Genomic DNA, 20,151 nt, shown 5'->3' on the forward strand with positions numbered 1-20,151 from the left:
TCCTCCCCTAACTGTTTTAATCCTTTGGCAATTTTGGCCACACTAGAAGGAAGATTTCTTCATGATACAATACTGCTGGAGGTTTCACAGACATTTGGAGCCAGGGAAAGGAGGGAGTCCCTGGAAGATGAGCTTAATGTTTATGAGATGTGAAAGAAACCACAAAGGCAAAAGATTTTAAATATCCACCACCTCTGAAAAAGCTTGGAGATTGCTGTCTCAAGCATAAAGCCATAGAAAAACAGGGATCATTAGTTCTGCTTTTAGGAAATAACCTTTTGCTATAAACTTGCTGTGAACTGGCTTGTGGGACCTTGCCAAAGCTTTCTTTGAAAAAGGTGTGGGCTTCTCTGAGCCCTGTACTGTGGTTAACTCCTGATCTGGTGATTAGCTGTCCTGACTCCAAGGTGCACCTGTCATTAAGGAATTAATGCACATTTCATGAGCAGAAGCTGAACAAATTAGAGCCTTTTGCTGTTTATAGTTAAGGGGTGAAACTCCTTCTTTAGCTGTATTGCAGTGTCTCCTGAAACAAGTGGAGGCTATGGACTTTATTTCTTCTACTGCATTGTTAATTACCACAAATTAAGCTGTAGGTGACTTGCTGACAGCAATTTTCAAAAATCTGACTCTTGAGAAATCAAGGGTTCAATACCACCCTATTTTTTTTAAACCTGTAAACTTTCTGTGCAAGGTGAAAGCAAGGAGTTTGTGTGTCCTGAAAAGAATGTGCAATTAATAATTTTTTTTCCAGGTTCCTGTACTCATCTATTTTTTAAGCAATTCATTACTGAATACCCTAAAGGATATTTAAAGAAATTTGGTATCACAGTGAAGTTAGAGTTGGAACTGTATTTGTCACTGGATGATGCTGATTTTAAGTTTGGCATTCATTGAGGGGCTGCAGTGTGTCCAGAGAAGGGCAATGGAGCTGGGGAAGGGTCTGGAGAGTCAGTTGTATGAGGAATGGCTGAGGGAGCTGGGAAAGGGGCTCAGCCTGGAGAAAAGGAGGCTCAGGGGGGACCTTCTGGTTCTGCACAACTCCCTGAGAGGAGGGGACAGCCAGGGGAAGGTAGGGCTCTGCTCCCAGGGAACAGGGACAGGATAAGAGGGAACAGCCCCTTGCACCAGGGGATGTTCAGGTTGGACATCAGGAGGAATTTCCCCATGGAAACGGTGCTCAGGTGTTGGAAGGAGCTGCCCAGGGCAGTGGTGGAGTTTCCACCCCTGGAGGTGGGATCCAAGGAATGCCTGGATGTGTCAGTCAGTGCTCTGGGCTGGGTGACAAGGTGGGAATCAGGCACAGGTTGGATTCCATGATCTGGGACACCTTTTCCATCCTCAGTGATTCTGGGGTCTCTGGGATGCTCTCAGCAGGCTGCAGGAGGAACAGGGGTTGATCTCTGGCAGAGCAGGAAGGCAGCTCCAGGGGAGAGCAGCCCAGGCTGAGGCTTGGGGAAACTCTTGGGTCTCTCTGGGCTGTGCTGCTCAGTTAGATGTGAGCTCAGATGTATCACTGTGCCTTTTCCTGTGTCCCTTTCCCATGTTGAAACAGGCAAAGTTACTAACCTAAATGAGAAATACTTGGTACTTCCTGAGACAAAATCATTGTAGGAAAGATGTTTCCATTTGCACAAGTTTTTGTTAAACACCCAAGTGCTTGTTAATATTCAGTGTGATGTTTCCCACTATGACTATGCTCACTATGGTGTGTTTAGCCACAGGAAATGTTTCCTTTGCTTCAATCCCAGTCTTTCCCTCAGAATGGCAGTAAACTTTTGGTTCCTTGTTTTGCCTCACAACAGGAAAAACACAGGCAGGCCTGTCATATCACAGACAGTGGTTACTGTGAAATCAGACCTTCAATCAAGGCTTTTATGTCTGCAGTATCAGAAGCTCAGGAGCCTTTATCACTTACCCACCATCTACAAATAAAATTTGAACGTGGAAAGTGATTAAAATGAGTCTCCTTTACCAACAGAGAAATAAAAGCTGGCCTAAATAAGACAGACTCTCCACTAATAACAGCAACAACAATGTTCCTGTCTGGTTTTTATTTGGGATGCACATCTTATAATTAATCTTCCTTCTCCTAATTTCCCTTTCATCTGGGGCTCTTCCAAGCACTTCATGAGAACATAATAACCAAGCCCAACTGTATCTGTGACACACATGATTATTGTTATTATCTTCATTAGGCTAATGCAGACTCTGAAATTCTGCAGGATCAAGTAACATGCCCAAGGTTAAATAGTGATGTAGTGTCAGGATTGAGAACAGAGCAGCCCTGTCTCCTAATTCAGGGTTGAATTCAGGTTTTGCTCTGTCACCTAGGAGTGTGCATCACTGTCCTGTTACCATGGCCCTCCTCATGGAGGTCCTGTGGCAGTGCAGCTTGGCAGAATCAAAACCCTTCCTGTGAAGGGTGTTTTAGCTCCAGAAACCACTGCAACTTGCACTGAATAAACACTGAATAAAACACTCTATTAAAAAAAGAAAAGGACAAGCCCTTTTTGTGCTGTGAGGAGTTCTGGTCTGTAGCCACATGCAGACACCACTGAGACCTTGCAGGTCTGGAGAAGCCCTCACTGTCATGTTTATTTTAGTGTCCTCTGTTCCCATCTGAGTACACACTCTCATGCAGGTACAAGGTTTAATCCACAGATTTTTGCTATATCAGCCATGGACCTTTTGTGGAACATAGAAAATTCTTTACTAGATAATTTTAAGAAGTTAGACCAAGGCATTTAAATATCTCCTGTGATAACTCCAGAGCTGGTTTCTTTTCTCTAACAGTGCTGTGGGTAAGCTGTGGGTTCCTTAACAAGCTTTTGTGCCCTACACAGATCTTTGAATACCTGTGTGCTCTTACTAATTACCTGGACAAAGGCACTTGCTTTGTTAGTGAGATGAATTTAAAGACCCTTTGCTTAGAATAACTAATGGACAGTTGGGCACCATACTCAGCTGTGACCTAACACAGCTTGACCAGGACCCAGAATGAAATAAAAACACTCAGTGTGTTTCTGTGGGAGTTAAATGCCTGTAAGGAGTGTCACATTGCTTTGTGCTCAGGGAAAGGTGTTTTAGTATGTTGGAATGGGCAGTGACAGGAGGGCATTTCCACTCATACATAAAGTAAAATAGGCCCATGGTTAGAGCTCTGCAGTGGCTGCTTTAAACACTTGTGACAAAGCTCAAGGTGGTTCCAGGAACCAAACATGGACAGTGTGTAGGAATGTATCCCCATTCAGCCTCACCTGTGGGAAAAACATCTCCCTCAGAGCATGTGAGAATAAAACAGGACCTTTTGATTTATTTCCATCATGCAGATAGTGGGATTCTTGCAGATCAGTGCACTTGTGATGGGAGAGTTCCCAGCTGAATACCAGGATGGAGAGAAGGAAGAGGAGGAAGGGAATGTGTGTTGGATATGAGAAGCTGCTGTAGGGATCACAGTGCCCTCCAGATCAGGGTGGGTGAGGGGACCCCAAAAGTGCTAATTATGGTGCTCTAGAGAGAACAGGGAAAGAGGTGGGTGAAAGGAAGCATTGTGTTATGGTGGCCCTGGAGCAGCTTTATCCTCTTTATCCTGCCTCTCATGAACACAGGCTGAGAGAGTTGGGCTTGGTGAGCCTGAAGCAGGCTCAGGGGAACCCTTAGAGCCCCTTCCAGGGCCTAAAGGGGCTCCAAGAGAGCTGGAGAGGGACTTTGGACAAGGGCCTGGAGTGCCAGCACAAGGGGAATGGCTTCCCACTGCCAGAGGGCAGGGAGAGATGGGATGTTGGGAATGGAAGTGCCCAAGGCCAGCTTGGATGGGGGTGGGAGCAGCCTGGTCTTGTGGAAGGTGTCCCTTGCCATGGCAGGGGTGGAACAAGATGAGCTTTAACATCCATTCCAACCTAAACCATTCCATGATTCTTCATGCAGGATGACAGATTCATGAACCCACCTGCCATGTTCAGCAGCAGTAACAGGGGTGTTTAAAGCATGTGTCTAAGAGTAAAAGGCTATTCTGGATTACTAAAGTTAGGGTAAGTATTTTTAGCTGAGTCCAAAAGCTTCTTCATCTGGAATTTTAAACAAGGTTTAGGTAGATACTTGAAATAGTGGGGGTTTGGGTTCTTTTACAGATTTCATGTTGTCTTAAAAGAGGGTGGCAGCACCAAGTTTGTATCACAGTTTTATCCAGGTTTTAATCTGTGGACAAGATGCTGTGGACAATTCCAGCTTTTCCTGCTTGTGCACTTAAAGCCTCATGAGCCTGTCCAGATCTAGGTCACAGAGGGACATTTGTGTAGTGGACATTAACATTTCACAGTCACTTGTGAAAATCAGTGTGCAGGAGCACTGAAGATGTGCTCTTACACCCCTGGTACTGGCATGAAGTTGATAACAAGAGCTCTTTGTTAGCCCAGGACGATGGCAGTGGGTGTTTCATTCTTTGATTGAGAAATCTGACAGTCATGCACTGCAGACACCTGCCTGGAATGTGCCTGACATTCCCTGATGGGCTGCTTTGCTCCTGGCTGCTGCTCTTCTGCAGATCACTCTGTACAAGGTACCTCTGCATCTGGCATCTCCCTTGCATTCTGTAAAACATTCTTTGTGATAAAAAAAGAATAGCAAGCTCCTTACAATTACACACAATATACCAATGTGCCCTGGCCGGCTTGTGATGTTCTGAAATAGCTGGGAGGCACTGCCAAGCAGAAGCAAAATGCAAATGAGAGATGAGATGCAGTCACTTGGAAGTATGTCCAATCTGAGTGCACATTTCTACAGATTTGATAGAAATCTTCTTAACTGGAGAAATTAGCTGTCATCTGCTGTAAATCATCAGTCACTAATTACCCCAGTTCATTCAGTCTCCTGTGTCACAGAAATGTGCATAGCTGTAGGAGAAAAGGAAGTGGGTAAAAAGTGCTAGAGTGTGGAACTAGAGAACATTGAGGATTTCTTCCTTTCACCTTCACAACTTTGAAATTTACATTTTTTTTGTCTCTCTGATTTTTTTTTTTAGTTTAACAGTTTGAATTTAATTTTATTATTTTGAAATAAAATCAATGAGCTCCAGAGACACAGCTGCTTGAACACAGAAGTGCACAAAATAGCCCAGGCTTTTTGGTGGGATTTGTGTTCCCAGCCTTCCTGAAAACCTCAAATCCAACAGGTGGTGTGTCAGAAGGTGTAACAGAGCAAGTTCTCATGGTCTGTGTGAGTGAGGTGGCAGCAAAGTGGTTGTGCTGGCATAGACTTGGGTTTAGAACTGTTAACCTCATGCCATGCACAATATTAGTTCTCAGTTTAGTGCTGTTAAAATATTTGCATGTGTTTTCACTGGTTCCAAGTGATTAATACCCACCTATTTACTTGATAAGGTAGTATCAAGCATTCAGTAGAATATGGTAATATGCTTCAAATGTATTTGGTTAAAATATTTACTTTTAGAAAAGTAAAGGCATCAAACTGATTCTGAGAACAAGAGCCCGATCATTATGTATTGTCTCTGGAACTCATAAATGCCTCTTGATTTTATCTAGTCAGAAAACCATGAGGTTCCAACTGTGAAGTCCATAACCACATCCATACAAAGACAGCAAAAATCTCCCAAATCTCTCCAAAAAAGAGATTTTGTAGATACTTATTTTAATTTCCTTGCAATTTGTGGCTCATGCCAGTTTCCTGACTCATCGTCACCCCAGTATGGTGATAAGCCAAGTTTTCCAATAAGGAAAGCAAGGGAGCAGTGAGTCACTGACTGAATTCATATGCACTTGATTTGCTCTATCATTATCCATACTGGTTTTATTTATTTTAATTAGTTCATATACAAAGTCTCTGAGATATGTTTCACTGCATGAATTAGCTCAACTTGTTAGTCTTGTCTAAAGATTAGAAAGGCAGAAGAGAAGAAGAGCTTCTGGTGGCAGGCCCAATTTTTTCTGCTACAGAGTACACAAGGAGAATGTGAATTGGGGGAGTATCTGAATTTTCTGAGATCTGAATAATTGAAATAATAACATTATTTTTTGAGGCTCTTCTCTTTGATGTGAAGATCTGGTGAGGCTGCTGCTTAGATCTAAAATGTCCCAAGAGTAGTTTTTTTTTCCTCTGGTGAAGTTTGTGTTTCATTCTCTGTTTGCATGAGATAAAAACCCCCAGAAACTGGGTCTAAACTGAGTCCTGAGCTAGAGATGGTGGGTGTGGGAGAAAGCATTGTCTGAAAGCTGTTAATGATTCCTATCCTTTCAGATTACTAATATAAACCCCACCTACTACTTCAGTTTTCTGTTGGTTTTTCACATTTGTAAGAGGTTCTGATTTTTCCCATTCCACATAAAGGAACAGTTCCAAGTCTCGATGAATAAGTTTGGTTTTAGGTTCAGGTCTAGGTGCCAATTCATTTTAGTCTGTCCTTTGAGCCAAATCCTGTCACTTATCTCTAATTGAAGTCTTCCCTCGGCTTGTGGGAGCTGCCAGGTTGATTATATAGGCTAAGCAGGAGTCTGCAAGTGAGATGAGGCAGGGGTGAAATGAGGGATCTCCTTGCAGGGAGCTGTGTCCCAGGTGGAGAGGACAGTGAAGGGACACTGTGAGCTTCTCCTCAGATTTGGCCCATGTCACTTTTAAGTCTTACTGCTGAGAACTTTTGTTGTAATGGGTCATAAATAGAAAAAGTTCCATGTTTTGGAAATTATTTAAGCTGTTTTTTTCATGCTGGCCAAGTATCCCATGTTCCCTATTTGACAAGGACATCCTTCCCAGCCATAGTCCTGGGAACAGACATACACTGTAATTAAGGAGATGAAGGATTTGATTAGGGTGTGGGTTTACCAGTGAGGCACCCAGCATTTGGCAGCCATGGTTGCATTCAAACTCCTATTTGTTTTGTTTTGGTTTTTTTTTTAATCCCAACAAGACTGGCTGTCCTGTGCTGCCTTCCCCAGACGCCCTGACCCTGTTAATTATGCCTTGTGCTAATCGATTCTACACCTGATGAACTTTTTTATCTCCTCCCAGTCTTCCAGGCAATTTTGTGCTCAGACTTTGCATACCACATTACAGTGGAGTTTGAGCTGTGTTAGAGAAGCCATCATTTATTACTGCCAGAGCAAGAAGTTGCTTTTTTAATATACTTCTTCTCCATATTCTTGATTAATCACATTCCTTATTTTTTTCCCTGATGCTTAATTACTTGTTACATGCTCTGCAGGTAAGCCAGTAGTAGCCTTTGGGAGTGAATGAATAAATGAATAGCTCAGATACTTCCCTACTGATACTATAATAATGACAAAAACAGTGAATGGAAAAAGTGGGTGTGACAGGTGGTGTGAGTCTCTGAGGATAACATTGGTTTTGATTCAGAATAGGAATGTCACTTCAGACAGGCATTTCTATTTCATTTCCCAAGCAGTACTGTGTGCTTTGTAGAGCTCTCACCACCTGTCCTTTGAAAAACCCACTGCAAATGCTGCTTGGAGTGAACAGCAATTCCTCTGCTGTGTCCTGACAGTCCAGCACCATCATCTCAGACAAGCCTCCACCTCATCACCTTCTGCAGGTGTGGGAGGCTCTCAGTGCCTGGGAAGGCTGTGACTCACGCACTTCTCTGGGGGTTCTTTAGGAAATGGTTGGAGCTTTGTCAGGGGAGGTTTATGCTGGATATCAGGAGAACTTTCTAACCCCAGAGGGTGCTGGGCACTGCCCAGGCTCCCCAGGGAATGGGCACAGCCCCGAGGCTGCCAGAGCTCCAGAAGAGTTTGGACAGCACTGCCAGGGATGCCCAGGGTAGGGTTGGTGAGTGTCTGTGCAGGGCCAGGGGCTGGACTGGATGATCCCTGTGGGTTCCTTCCAGCTCAGGATATTCTCTGATTCTATTCTGTGATTTTTAAGCAACTGTTTCATGTCCTGTGAATGACATCAGGATCCTGGCTGACTCTGATCTTCAGCTCAAGCTGCTGTGATTGTCTCTTCCCAGCACTCTATTACTCAGGGAAACCCCTTCCAAAGGACGCTGCTGTGGGTGTTGGCAGTTGCTTTTCAGTGCTTTCTAGGTCACAAGTTTCATGCATTCCAGTGTGAGCAGATCTTAGGAAACCCTTGTTTTGATTTGTCTAATTGCTGGGTTTGTTTTGTTTGTTTCTTTTTAATCCTGCAGCATTATTTCGAAACCAAAGACTGTTTCACCAGTGTGTATTGTCGTGTCATGCAACAGTGGAAACTAGTTTTGCAGAAGGAAAGTTGGTGTTTATGTCCTAAGGAAGCTCCTGTCAATGTTTTCAAGCCAGATGTCACCAGGCATTTATCAGTACTTGAAGAGCAGGCAGGGAATGCTTTCATGGCAATCCAAAGAAGGTAATACTGCATTTATATTCTAGACTTGCTAGTTCTGGCAGCAGTGGGAATTTATCTTGAGGTACAAATATCAGTAGGGCTACCACGGTGGTTTTCTGCAGCTGAATATTTAAATAGGACTCAAATTGTGACGCTGGTGTTTAATAGCTGGTGGGTGGCTGAGCTGAAGCAGCTCGTTTGAAGCTCAGGGATCAGTGTGTGAACTGCTGCTGCACCTTGGGGTTGCAGTGAAGATACAATCACAGAGACTTCAGAATAAACTTCTCTCCACCTAATCTTTTCACATGTCTCTGAAGAGACAGGTGTGTTGCACCACCCCTCTGCCTCCTTAATGCTTTATTTGAAGGAGGTTGAATATGGCTGCAGGCATGAGGAAGAGCCTGATGGGAGGAAGGTGGTTTGTGTCTTTAATGGATAGAAGGCCAGGCCTTGGCTATCCCTGCTTAGCTGCCTCCCTCTGAGGAAGCTGGTCCTGGAAGTATCAGGGACCACAGTCTGGGAAGAAAATACCTTTGTAAGGAAGAAAATACCTTTGTAAGTAAGCAGGACATAATAGAAGAAACAGTATTGTCAGTACAGAGTCTGCACTGGCTCTCAGGGAGCTGAGAGTGGGAATCTGGATTCCATAAAGAGAGGTCTGGACCTGCAGTGGGGCAGGAGGGAGAAGGGTTTTCTTCACTTGAGAGTGATGGATCTAGGCAATCTGCTCCTTGATCTTGATTGTGGTGAATGTGGTGAGAAGCACCTGGAATGGTCTTTACTGTGGTTCCAAAGCCTTTTCTGCTAGGGACACACATCCTGTATCCTGTGGAAAACCATGTGCTGGTTCATTTCAAGCACCATGCTTTTTCCCCCTTCAAAAATGCCTTTAAAAATGAACATCTTAAGTAAGTGGTTATGTTGGCCAGTGGTGTTGCAGCACACACACAGCATTAAAGAATGTGAGCTGCAAACCTGTGCCTTTACTTCTATAGCTCTGCACTCTATGCACAGGCCAACTCTCCATTTTACACTTGCCTTGGAAGCAGTTTGAAAGCAAATCATGATGTTTTGTTTTGGTGACCAGAAAACAGGGTTGTCTCAGGGGAGCTCTAATGTGTTTTTGCTTTGAAATTGTCATTTCACTGTGGTTTGGCTAATGGACACTGTTTCTTATCATGGCAATGTATACAGGCAGCAGTATTTGGTGAAGAGCTCACGTGCAATCCTGCAGCTTTTGATTTGTTGTAGCTCGAATCTGGGACACAAAACCTATGAGGTTCAGGGACACAAAACCTATCTAGGCAAGCAGCTTGCCTCATGCCTCATCTGGACCCCTTACCTCCTTGTTTGAAGTGTGAACCACACGCTTCCAGGAAAATTCGGCTTTCCCCAAAGTATTTCCCCTAAAACGGAGATAACCTGGGCCATTAAATGTGGATTTGCATTCCAAAAGCCTCAGAATCAGGTCTTTTACAATCACTGTTAGTGAACTGATCAGTAAAAATATCAGCAGTGACCTAGAAACCCTCTGACCCTGTGAGTGGATGAGGTCAGGCACATCCCTCCCTATCTGTAGCACTCCATGACCTTTTATCCTTCAAATTGCTCCTCAAAGTCCTCTTCATGCCCAGTGCCCACAAAAGTCTGATAGCTGCCTTGGTGTCTGTCAGGTTCTTAGACATAAGGCCTGGTGAAAGTCCCCTGGAGATGGCTGCAGTAACCAGTCTGTGCTCTTCTGTCTGGGTTCCCAGTAACTCCTGTCCCTGTGCCCATCTTGATCAGCACTCCTTGGCTGGGTGCTGCCTGTGTTTCATCTCATTGAGTTCCAAATCTACATCAGCATTAACAGTGTCTGGTTCAGCTGCTGAGATGCTTTGGGAGATTGGCACCACGTTTCCTGTGTGTTTGCTCAGCCCTGAAAATATAGAATGTGCTTAAGAAATAATAGGTGGGAGAGCCATGTCATACAGACATCCCAAATGGCCAGCAGCCCTCCAGAGAGCTTCTCAGGAAGGCTGGTGCCTGCTGGCTGCTCTTGGCTATTTTGAGATCCTCCTCAAAATAGGTCATAGGTATGAGCTTTAATCCAAGGGAAACCTTGCCAGCCACGTGTGGTGGCTTCACCTCTTGGATTGCATCAGGTGCTGTGAGACACAGCACTGCAAGCAATGTGGTCATTGTCTGGAGCCTGGCTCCAGCTCTCTCCCTTCCCATCATCTAGAAGCAGAAGGGAAAGTCAAAAGCTCTATCATTCTCCTGTGTTCTCCCCTGGTCTATCATTGCTTAATTGTATCCCTAAATCTTATTAAATTCTGAGGTGAGTCATTGCCACAGTGAGGTGGAAACAGAGCTGAGTGAATTCAAGAGAGGAGGAGTGTCTTCCCAGGTGAGTGGCTGAGCAGGAAAACTCCCACAGCAGACAGCTACTATCACTTCACAGGTCTGTTGCATCATCTGCCCGCTGTTGCCTCTAATTTAATGCTCTAAACCCAAATCAAAACACCTGTAGTCCAAAGAGAATATAAAATAACTTGGAGTAGGAAATCCATGCCATTTAGACATGCAGATCTCTCTTAATCATCTGAGACCTTCTTCCAAGGTCACACAGGACTTCTAATTACGGTCCTGCATTGTTCTGTTGCATTGACTCTCCACAGAACCCACTTTCCACCACCAGGATAAAATTGTAGGATTAATCCAAGTGTCTGCACATCTGTGTACAAAATGTACTTAATTTGTGGCTACAGGAGTTCAAGCTTGTAAAACTCATTATGGTCTGTAGGCTGGAGAAGACACTGTCACTGGACAAATGATTTGTCACAAACTGGAAACTCTCCTCTGCACCATTATATTCCCCTCTACTTTCTGTTCTGGTTTTTCATGCAAATCCACAGAAGTCTGTTTTCCATCACATTCCAGGCTCCTGCTTCTCGTAGCTTTTAGAAGTTTCATGTGCCTCTTTGGCATTCTGTCATGGCTGGGAATATGTTGCTGAAGGTAGGAGAGCCACCTTTCAGGGTGCTGGATGGAGCTCTTGACATGTGAGTGTATTCCCTAGTGGAATATATTCCATCTAGTCCAACCCCCTGCTCAGCTGCAAGCAATGAGTAGGATATTTCATTTCTGTGCAGCACAACTGAGTGATGACAGGAGAGCATGAGAAAATATTGTACTTGGCATTTCCTCCCTTCTTCCACATTGTTCTTGGGGATGTTGATGAGTTCAATGTCTCTAAAATTGGGATTATAGTACCCAGGAGTTGTTTTGACTTGTTGAGCTTGGCCTGATCTGGCAGTCTGGGACCAAGCAGCCCAAAGTGCTCAGAGCTGGTTAAGCTCAGTGAGGTTTCTAATGAGAAACATTTTTTTTGTGGAAGGATGGAACACCAAGGGGAGCAGGTAAGTCAGCTACACCACAGAGGGGCTTGCTAGGCAAATGCAAATTTATTTCTGCTCATCAGTTGCTGCCTGGATAATGGTATCTCAGTTGTTAATGGAACAAACTAGGGAAGCACAGTCAAGAAATGCCAGTGCACTTTGTAAATGGAGTTAAATGCACCATCCAAGAAAAAGCAAAGAAATTTCTACTACAAATTGAAATTGTAGCAGACAGCAATGTTCCAAAGGAAAAGAAAGGCCAGGGGAACACTGTGTCAGGATGGATGTAATCAGGCACTTAATACTTCAGAAAAGTATAGAATCACAGAATAACTGAGGTCAGAAGAGACCTCTGGAGATCAACTCATCCAAGCCCCCTGCTAAAAGCAGGGTCAGCTAGAGCAGGCTGTACAGGAGTGTGCCCTGTTGGGGTTTGGATATCTCCAGGGATGGGCAACTCACAACCTCTCTGAACATCCAAGCTTGACCTCCCTGACAGTAAAAATTCATTTCCTCATGTTTAAATGGACTTTCCCAGATTTCAGTTGTTGCCCATTGCCTCTTTAACTGGGCACCAGTGTGAAGAGCCTGGCTCTGCATCTACCCACTTTTATCAGTAATGACATACATTAATTAGTTTCACACCCTTCCCCACCCTCAGCCTTCTTGTTTGGGGCTAAACAGTCTGATGAGAGAATAGGGAAGTGGGAGTTGTTGCAGGAGGCTGAACTAATGTTTCTGGGCAGATACTGAGGCCTAAAGCCCTCCTGAATGCTGTCCTGAGTAAATAGTGATATACAAATAGTGCAGAATAGCTCAAATGAGCTTTTTCTTTCCTTCTCTCCATCTTTCTTTTCCTGTAGTATCTTTAATTTATGACTGTTCCCTTGGCATTGTCCCAGAAGTCTTCTGGGAATAGTTATCTCTGGGTCTTTTATCTCTCTGTGTTTGTCATTTAGTGTGATCTTGGCAGTCCCAAAAGCTGGGACCTTTATGGTGAGTAATTCAGGTTGGTGCTCAGCTGATTTCTGTAACTTGCAGAGATGAGAAGAATGACTTTGGATAAAGCCTTGGATCAGAGTTTGAGCTGGAGGTGAACTTCTGTGGACGTTCAGTGTGGTTAGAGAATGGTTTTCTTGTTTTTAGAAAATAAACTTGCATATCCTCAGGTTTGGGGAAGACAGTGGTTGAAATAGGGAAGTCCAAGATCTAAAGAGAGCAACAGCCTCAATTCCAGACCCAGGAAGTCAGATGCTGCTTATTTGGACCACTGAAAAAAATTCAGGCCTATGGATTTGCATCTGAGACCATTGGACCATGTAGGGCTTGGCAAACCTCTGTGCCCCCAAATGAGCTATTAAAGCTCTGCTCTGGGTTTTCATATTGGTTTGTTGGTTGCAAAAACATGGCTGTCCCATATGCCTGATGTTACATGTCTCAAAATGTTTGGTACAAAAATGTTAAATCTAGTTGAAAGTGTAAATACTTCAAAACCTGTTAATTTTGCGTGTGCCAATTAATATATTGGGGTTCAAGGAAGACAGAGGATTTGGTTTGGTTCTGCTTGTAGTTGCTTTAAATCTGAGCATCTGGTCACTTACCCACCTTTACTAAGGTATTTTAAATATATTTGTTATATTGGCTTTGAAAGTAGAAACTCCCCAGAACTAGTTAAATATGAAACCTTTCATCATTGCTATCAATCTGTCATATCTCCTCCCAGCAGAGATTTGTTAAAACTTGTCTTGGATTCAATCTGTCTTGTCAAACCATTTGAAGCACCTTAGGTGCAGAATCAGTTTCCCTGTATTTCTGTGAAATAACAGAAGTAAGAGGTCTGGATTATGAAAAAAAAAAAACCCACACAAAAAGAAAAGCCTGATCTTATTTAAGTGGAAAGAAAAGACCAGTTTCCATTCATGAGGATTTAATTCCCAGGCTCATTGTATGGTATTGCATCTGCTTTTGTTATAGTAGCCCAAAATTACTGAGAGTGCATGTATAGGAAAAAAAACAAAACTACAGCTTTTAGAAGTTATGTGTTTAAACTGGAATTTGAAGCTTTGCTGATGCATCACAAAAGGTTGAGTTGAATGCTTGTCAAAGGCTGAAGGCACTGAGCATATTCTCTTTTCCTTGTAGGTGTGTTACTAGACATCCAGCAGCACTTTGGAGTCAAAGACAGTGGGGCTGGCTTGCTGCAGACAGGTAAGAAAGTGTTTCTTGTCTCACTGCTCTTTCTAACATTCCATTTGTCTGATGGGTGCCTACAGGTTTCTTCATTCTGATGCATGATGCATGGTTGTGAAATCTACTCTTAGAAAGGTGAATAAATACACTCCTACTGGGAAGCTAAATGAACATGAGGGGGTTTTTTTGCCTTGATTTGCAGTTGGGGAGGAGATTGGGTCTCAGAGTGACTTGAGTGTAGAATGGACCAATAATTATTTTATTTACAAGAACTAAATTCAAACAGGAGATAGTCCCTTCCCATTAGAAAACTCATGATAAACCAACACCAGGATCCAGTTCACTTCTTTAAGTTGGTAATAAGTGTGATGTACTTTGCCCTTCAAGTGCTTGGCAGAGAATCTGCTGAATGGACAGTCCCTGGGAGCATGGTGTGGCATGAAAATGTAAAATTCACTGGGGCAACAACCTGAGGATGAAAGCTGTAGGCAAGGCCAACAGACCCTGCATCCATGAGAACTCATGGATTAACAACAGCCCTGGATTTCTGCTGTTAGCTTGCAGCGTTTTTCTCATTGTGTAAGGAAGGATTATTGCAATTCTGATGTCCTTTTAATGCAGCAGGCATTTTCATGTCTCAGACACCTTTAGGCAGAGCTGAACAACCCCAGGAGAACCTCAGCTTCTCTGGCCTCTAGTCCTGAGGGGGCTTAGAGGTATCAGTGAGCTGCACAGGGTGACACTGAGTGCCAGTCTCATGCAGACACCACAGCACGGTTTGATCCTCCTGGAGAGTAGAAAGGAGGAGCAGGATTCTTAAGAAATGCAATATTTTAAGAAAACAGTCTGCTTTGAAAAGCTCCTACAGAACTATTAATTAGAGTCACGGATTTGTGGTGCTGTAGCTGTCTTGTCACTGTCATCTGTCTGAGGGAGCCACGCTGGAACAATTATATCTCTGCAAAAGTGAGAATTCTGTTAGGTTTTGAAATAGTCTGCCAGCATGACATGTTTTCCTGTGCTATCATGGTGGGTACCAAACACCTGTCAGGAGCTTGTCTGTGAAATTGTGGCCAACACTGAATTGTATAAAATCATTCACTCTTTATGATCTCACTAAAGGTGAGACTGTTCTGGAGCTCCATCTTTGATTTCAAATGATGTGAACCACTGCAATATCCCCTCTTTTTTTATTTCCTGCAGCCCGTGGCACAGCAGGGTCCTCATCTGTGGTTGCAGCTTCTTGAGAATGTTGTAATGCAAACAATTAATAACAATTTGTATTAAATGTTTAAAAAATGCTGTCCTTGTGGGACAGCAGAGCTCAGCTCATCTGATGTGAGCAGCATGTGTCCAGAACAGAAGGTTTCAGCTTTACAAGTGTCACTGATTATACATAGCATCAATCAGTTATGCCCAAAATGGCACTGCCTGTCTGTCAGATCCTCTTCTACAGCAATTATTTGTATTTATTTATTGTACTCAGGGGAACAGGTCCTCAGTGTATCATTAGACACAAAGTGCTTTCAAGAAAATATTCTGGTAGAAAAGGACACTTGCCAAAGCATGTATTTAATCTTCATTCACTTCAGTGGATGAAATCCTTCTGAAGATTATTCATTGACAGCAAGTAAAAGCTAACTTCAGCAGGATATTCATTTGTTAATTACAAGATACGTTATTTATTTCTCTAGCTAACACACAGGGCATCTGAAAGCAGCATCACTGAGATATTGCAGGATTTCTCTTGAGTGTGTCAAGTTTTCTAGCAGGTAATTGTTGCTTTTAGAAAAGCAGTGTTTTCTCTTGGTTGTTTTGCTGATCTGAAAACTGAGGACTTGACTTTGCTTCTGCAATATAGATAATAATGTACTAATCACAATGCTTTCAGATGAAAAGAGTGCTCAGAAAATAAAACACCATTTCATGGAAATAAGGATAGAGGCATGTAACTGAAGCCTTATTAAATCTATTCCTGCAGCTTACCAAGTTTCTGTGTTGGCAGGTGGCCCATGGCCCAGGTATCCTTAATCCTGCTTAAATAAAAGATGCTGCAATAAACCACCACAAACATTGCTTCTAATCTTTTGTCTTTTCTCTAAACCAGATTTCTCAATGTTAAAATCAGGGGAAATGGTGCAGTGTAAAAGCACTTGCCCAGGGTTGCAGAAGAAGCCTGGAGCAAAGCTGGGGCCAGGCCAGGTGTCTCCCACTCTTCTGCCCTAACCCTGAACAGTTCCTTTGCCAGCAGAAATACAAATATTGTTTGCTTCCCATGAGATGGTCCTGCTAACTAATTGAGTGATGTGAGACGAAAGACTGTTCATCCTGATCATGTCCTCTGAATAAAGAGTGGATTATTCCTCAGGTTGTTAATCCTGCATCTAAATCAGTCCTAAATTAATTTACAACATTAATGAGAGGGAGCGAAATGTAGTATATATGCAGTTCATATCACTCATCAAAAAGGCAATAAAATAAAAAACTTTTTAAAAAATTTTAGAAGTCTTTTAACTGAGAAACAAAGTTGCACAATTTTTTAGGAGGAAATGCTTCAGAAAATCCAAACAGAAAGTGGGGAGAAGAAATCTAGCAAGGATAATGTTTGACCCTGTGTTCATCCCCCACCCCACTCCTGGCAGGCACAGCTGATCTGGCATCTCTCTCCCTCTGATCCTTGCAAGCCAGTCCATACTCTCAGCTTCTGATGCTGTCTGGAAAGAAAAGGTGACTTGTTCCTTAGGAATTGCAGACACAAATAGAATTTTTGTCATCATTTATATTAATCCTGACATACAAGCTGCTCTTTAACCAAGAGAAAATGTAAACTGGTTAGAGGGACACTGTAACTCCCTCTACAGAAAAATCACAGGACAATCCATAATGGAAAGTAGCAGACCGTGGTCTGCTTACAGCAAGCATCCTGTGACAGCAGAGGACACACTGACAGATGGAGCACAACTGCTGCTTGCTCAGTAGCATTCTGGAGTAGCACACATAAAACTGGTGATCTGAGCTTCACTTATCTCCAGATGATGCTGTAACTGGCTGCTGATCTTCCCTTTTAAAGCACTACATATGCAGTTGTGTAAATATTGATTTAGTTGACCATCCCACAGGTCTGCATCCAAGCTTTCTTGTGCATTTCAGTTCTTACTGGCTGCTTTTCCCAGCCAGAGAAAGGATAAACCTGGCTGGACTCAGAAGGTGGTAGAGCATCTCGTGCCTACTTGAGCTTACAGCTGTAACCAGTCAATATATTTATAAACCAAACCATACAGAAAATCTTATCTATGAGTGGAATTAGGTAGGAGCAGCTACAGAGCTACAGGCCACTAGGAGCACAAAGACTAAGGTGGACAACTGGATTTGTACTGCTTCAACTGGATTTTAAACTGCTTTAAAATAGTGTTATCCTTCCATATACACTATACCATGGGAGTAATGCCCCAGTGCTGTGCTCTGGTTTGACTAGATTATTTTCTCTTCCTTCTGCAATTTTTGTGCTTTATTGCTTGTCTGCTCTCTCTGCCCTTGAATTTATTTTGCTTTTGTGTCTCTTGCCAGTGTCTCTGTAGCACACAAGAGCTCTAATAATAGCAGTGGTTGGCTCATGATACAGTTTGTTGTCCAGAGATCTCAGGATGTTTTACATCAGGAGGGCTTATAAGGCTGGGCCTTATAGATGGAGAAACCAAGAAAGCCAAATGGAAAAATTACCAGCCCAAAGTAGCACATCAGAGTCAGGATGAGAACTACAGTTCAGTTCCTGAACATGCAGCATTAGTGTTATGAATGAATGAATTAATGAGGTTAATGTTTACACCCAGAGATTTGGTCCTTGTTACTGGGCACCTGAATCCTCCAACCCAGACAGCTCCAGCTCAGGGATTTCTGCAGGTGGAAACTGAGAGGTATCAAATGGAGGTTATTGCAAGGATTCCATGGAAATGCAGAGGGGGAGAGTGTCTGTCTTCAGGAAGAGCATAGAGATGTCATTAGAGGAAACCCTGGCAGGCAGAAGTGAATAGTGTAAGGTGACAAGCCAGGAAATGTAAGGAGGTGAGAGATCAGCAAGGACTCATTAAAGGTGAATAATCATACATAACTGAGGCTCCGAAGGAACTTATCTTTCCTAATGTGCAAAGGGATGGGCATTCCCCAGATGCCTTTCAGCCCAAGAAAGCCAAGAAAGCCAAAAAGCCAAGCAATGCCAGGTACTTTTTTTGCAAATCTCGTTGTGAGCTCACTTTTCCTGTAAGGGTCAATTCCAACGACAATCTCTGTTCATAAAAGTGGAACTTTTATCTACCTGTGTTGCCCTACCTCTTGAGCTGACAGAGTGTAGCCTTTCAGTAGGTTACAACCTTAAAAATACACAATCAGCTCTCTTGTGCTGTGATTGTTCCCACCAAGCTATAAACACATTCACTGAGAAGGGGTCTTGACATAGTGGATGCAGAAAAATGCTGGGATAAAACAGACTTGATGAAATTCAGTTCCCTTTGAATTCCATCTTCTTGTCATTGGCTTATGGTGGCAGCTGTACCTCTCTAACATTTTTATTTATTCCATGCAGAAACCACATTCTCCAGGTGCTACCCCTGAATATGTGCATATTACATGAATTGCAGGTGCTGCTTGTTTCTTTTCTACCATCTGCTTCTCCCTACATGGACACTGTCTTTCTCCTCAGCTGTGCTCTGCAGAATTGAATTTTGCTCCCTACTCCACCACTTAACTGTTCTTCTTGCTAGAACAGAGAAAATCATAATCTAAACACTTTTTGTTTACAATTTCAAGTTCATGGGCTTTCCTTTTGGCTGAATGGTTTCCTGCACCTGAGCACTTCCCAAGGAGATGGTTCCAAGGTGTCCAAGCCAGGACAAGGTGGACCTCTCTTTCTGCCAGGAGATCCTCCAAGGCCTTTCAACAATGAGCAAAACCTTTCTTCCCATTTCCCCCTCCATACCTGACTTTGTGTCCTTTTCTCTGACATTTTTCCACCTTCTGCAGGATTCTGCTGATGTAGGGATTAAGCAAGGTCAGTTGAAGCAATGAAGAGGAGAAAGCAGGGCTCTTTCAATATGCCTTGATTAATGTTGTGACAAGGGTTGGTCTTATTTTACTGGATTGAGTTGACAAAGTCCAGAGCTTGCTTATTTCCTACTTACATCCTTTGCTCAGAAAGTCTTTTTTTCCTGCGTTCTAGAACAGTCTGATTTCCTGAGAAGTCATGGCAGTCTGAGGGTCTGATTCATGAAAGCACTTAAACCTATTTGGAAATGCCTCTGCAATCAAGAAGCAGAGTATTGTCTTGAATCAGTGAGCAGGTTAGAGGAAAACGTGTTTGTGCCCTGGCCCAGTGCCCACGCACCAAGCACCAAAGTATAAAAATGCCATTTACAGCCTGTGTTCTCACTGGACAGCCCTGGATTGTAAAGTAAATCTTCTTTGGGAGGGATGAAATGGTCAGGGTGAGAAGGGAAGGTGTCCTTGCTTCCTGCTGAGAGGAGGGAAGTGCTTCAGCTGGTGTTGTATTTTGTCTTTCTGTTGTTCATGCCAGCAGGTGCAGGCTACTAGAACAGGGAAACTCTCCAGACTGCCTTGTCTTCATTAATATCTTCACTTTATGATAATGCATGGCCAGTAGCACGAGATAACAATTCATTCCCCCATCCTGGCTTTCTGCTTTGCACAAAGAAAGTTTGTCCTCACTATTGGCTTTCAGGTACTTGGGCTGGGTGTTGCAAGGGAAACTTTTGCTGCCTGTGGCACATCTGTTCTATTAGTAGAAATTGGCCTATTTTCCCTCAGGCTGTAGTTCAGACACCTCTTGCCAAGGTTGTCTTCACTTCTGCAATTTATTATAATAACGAGGGGAAAGATTTCCCACAGATTTTAGAGAAGTAGTTATTATTCCACCCAAAGTCCCCACAGCTTCTAACAAAGCCTGTCCATCCCCCCATGGATGTTCCTCGGACCTCAGAATTTCATTCAAGCACTGTATAGTGGAAGACAGGATCTTTGTTGGTGTTGTGTAATACTTTCAAACAATATTTTCCTCTTAGTACCAGCAGTGCAGTCTCATGTAACTGCTATCTGTTTTGTGCACAAATAGTTCAGAAGGGCTGGTCTGGCTCCCTTGACTTTTCTCCTTACCACCATAGCTGTAATTATGAAAGAGAGAGATGAACATTTACATTATCAGTTATTATGTATTTAATGGCTACCTGTTGCTGGA

General features: G+C 43.2%; 1 protein-coding gene across 1 annotated transcript in view; it reads left to right on the forward strand.

Annotated features, from left to right (window-relative positions):
* Positions 1-20,151, forward strand: part of LOC311161478 (sphingosine-1-phosphate transporter SPNS2-like) — a 135,481-nt gene that overhangs the window by 22,443 nt on the left and 92,887 nt on the right. The window contains exon 2 of the mRNA XM_084219087.1: positions 13,860-13,925. Within this exon, the coding sequence (XP_084075213.1) occupies positions 13,860-13,925 (66 nt within the window). The remainder of the gene's footprint in view (positions 1-13,859; positions 13,926-20,151) is intronic.

Source organism: Fringilla coelebs (genome assembly GCF_963513975.1).
Source record: "Fringilla coelebs genome assembly, chromosome: 20".
Classification (NCBI taxonomy): Eukaryota; Metazoa; Chordata; class Aves; order Passeriformes; family Fringillidae; genus Fringilla; species Fringilla coelebs.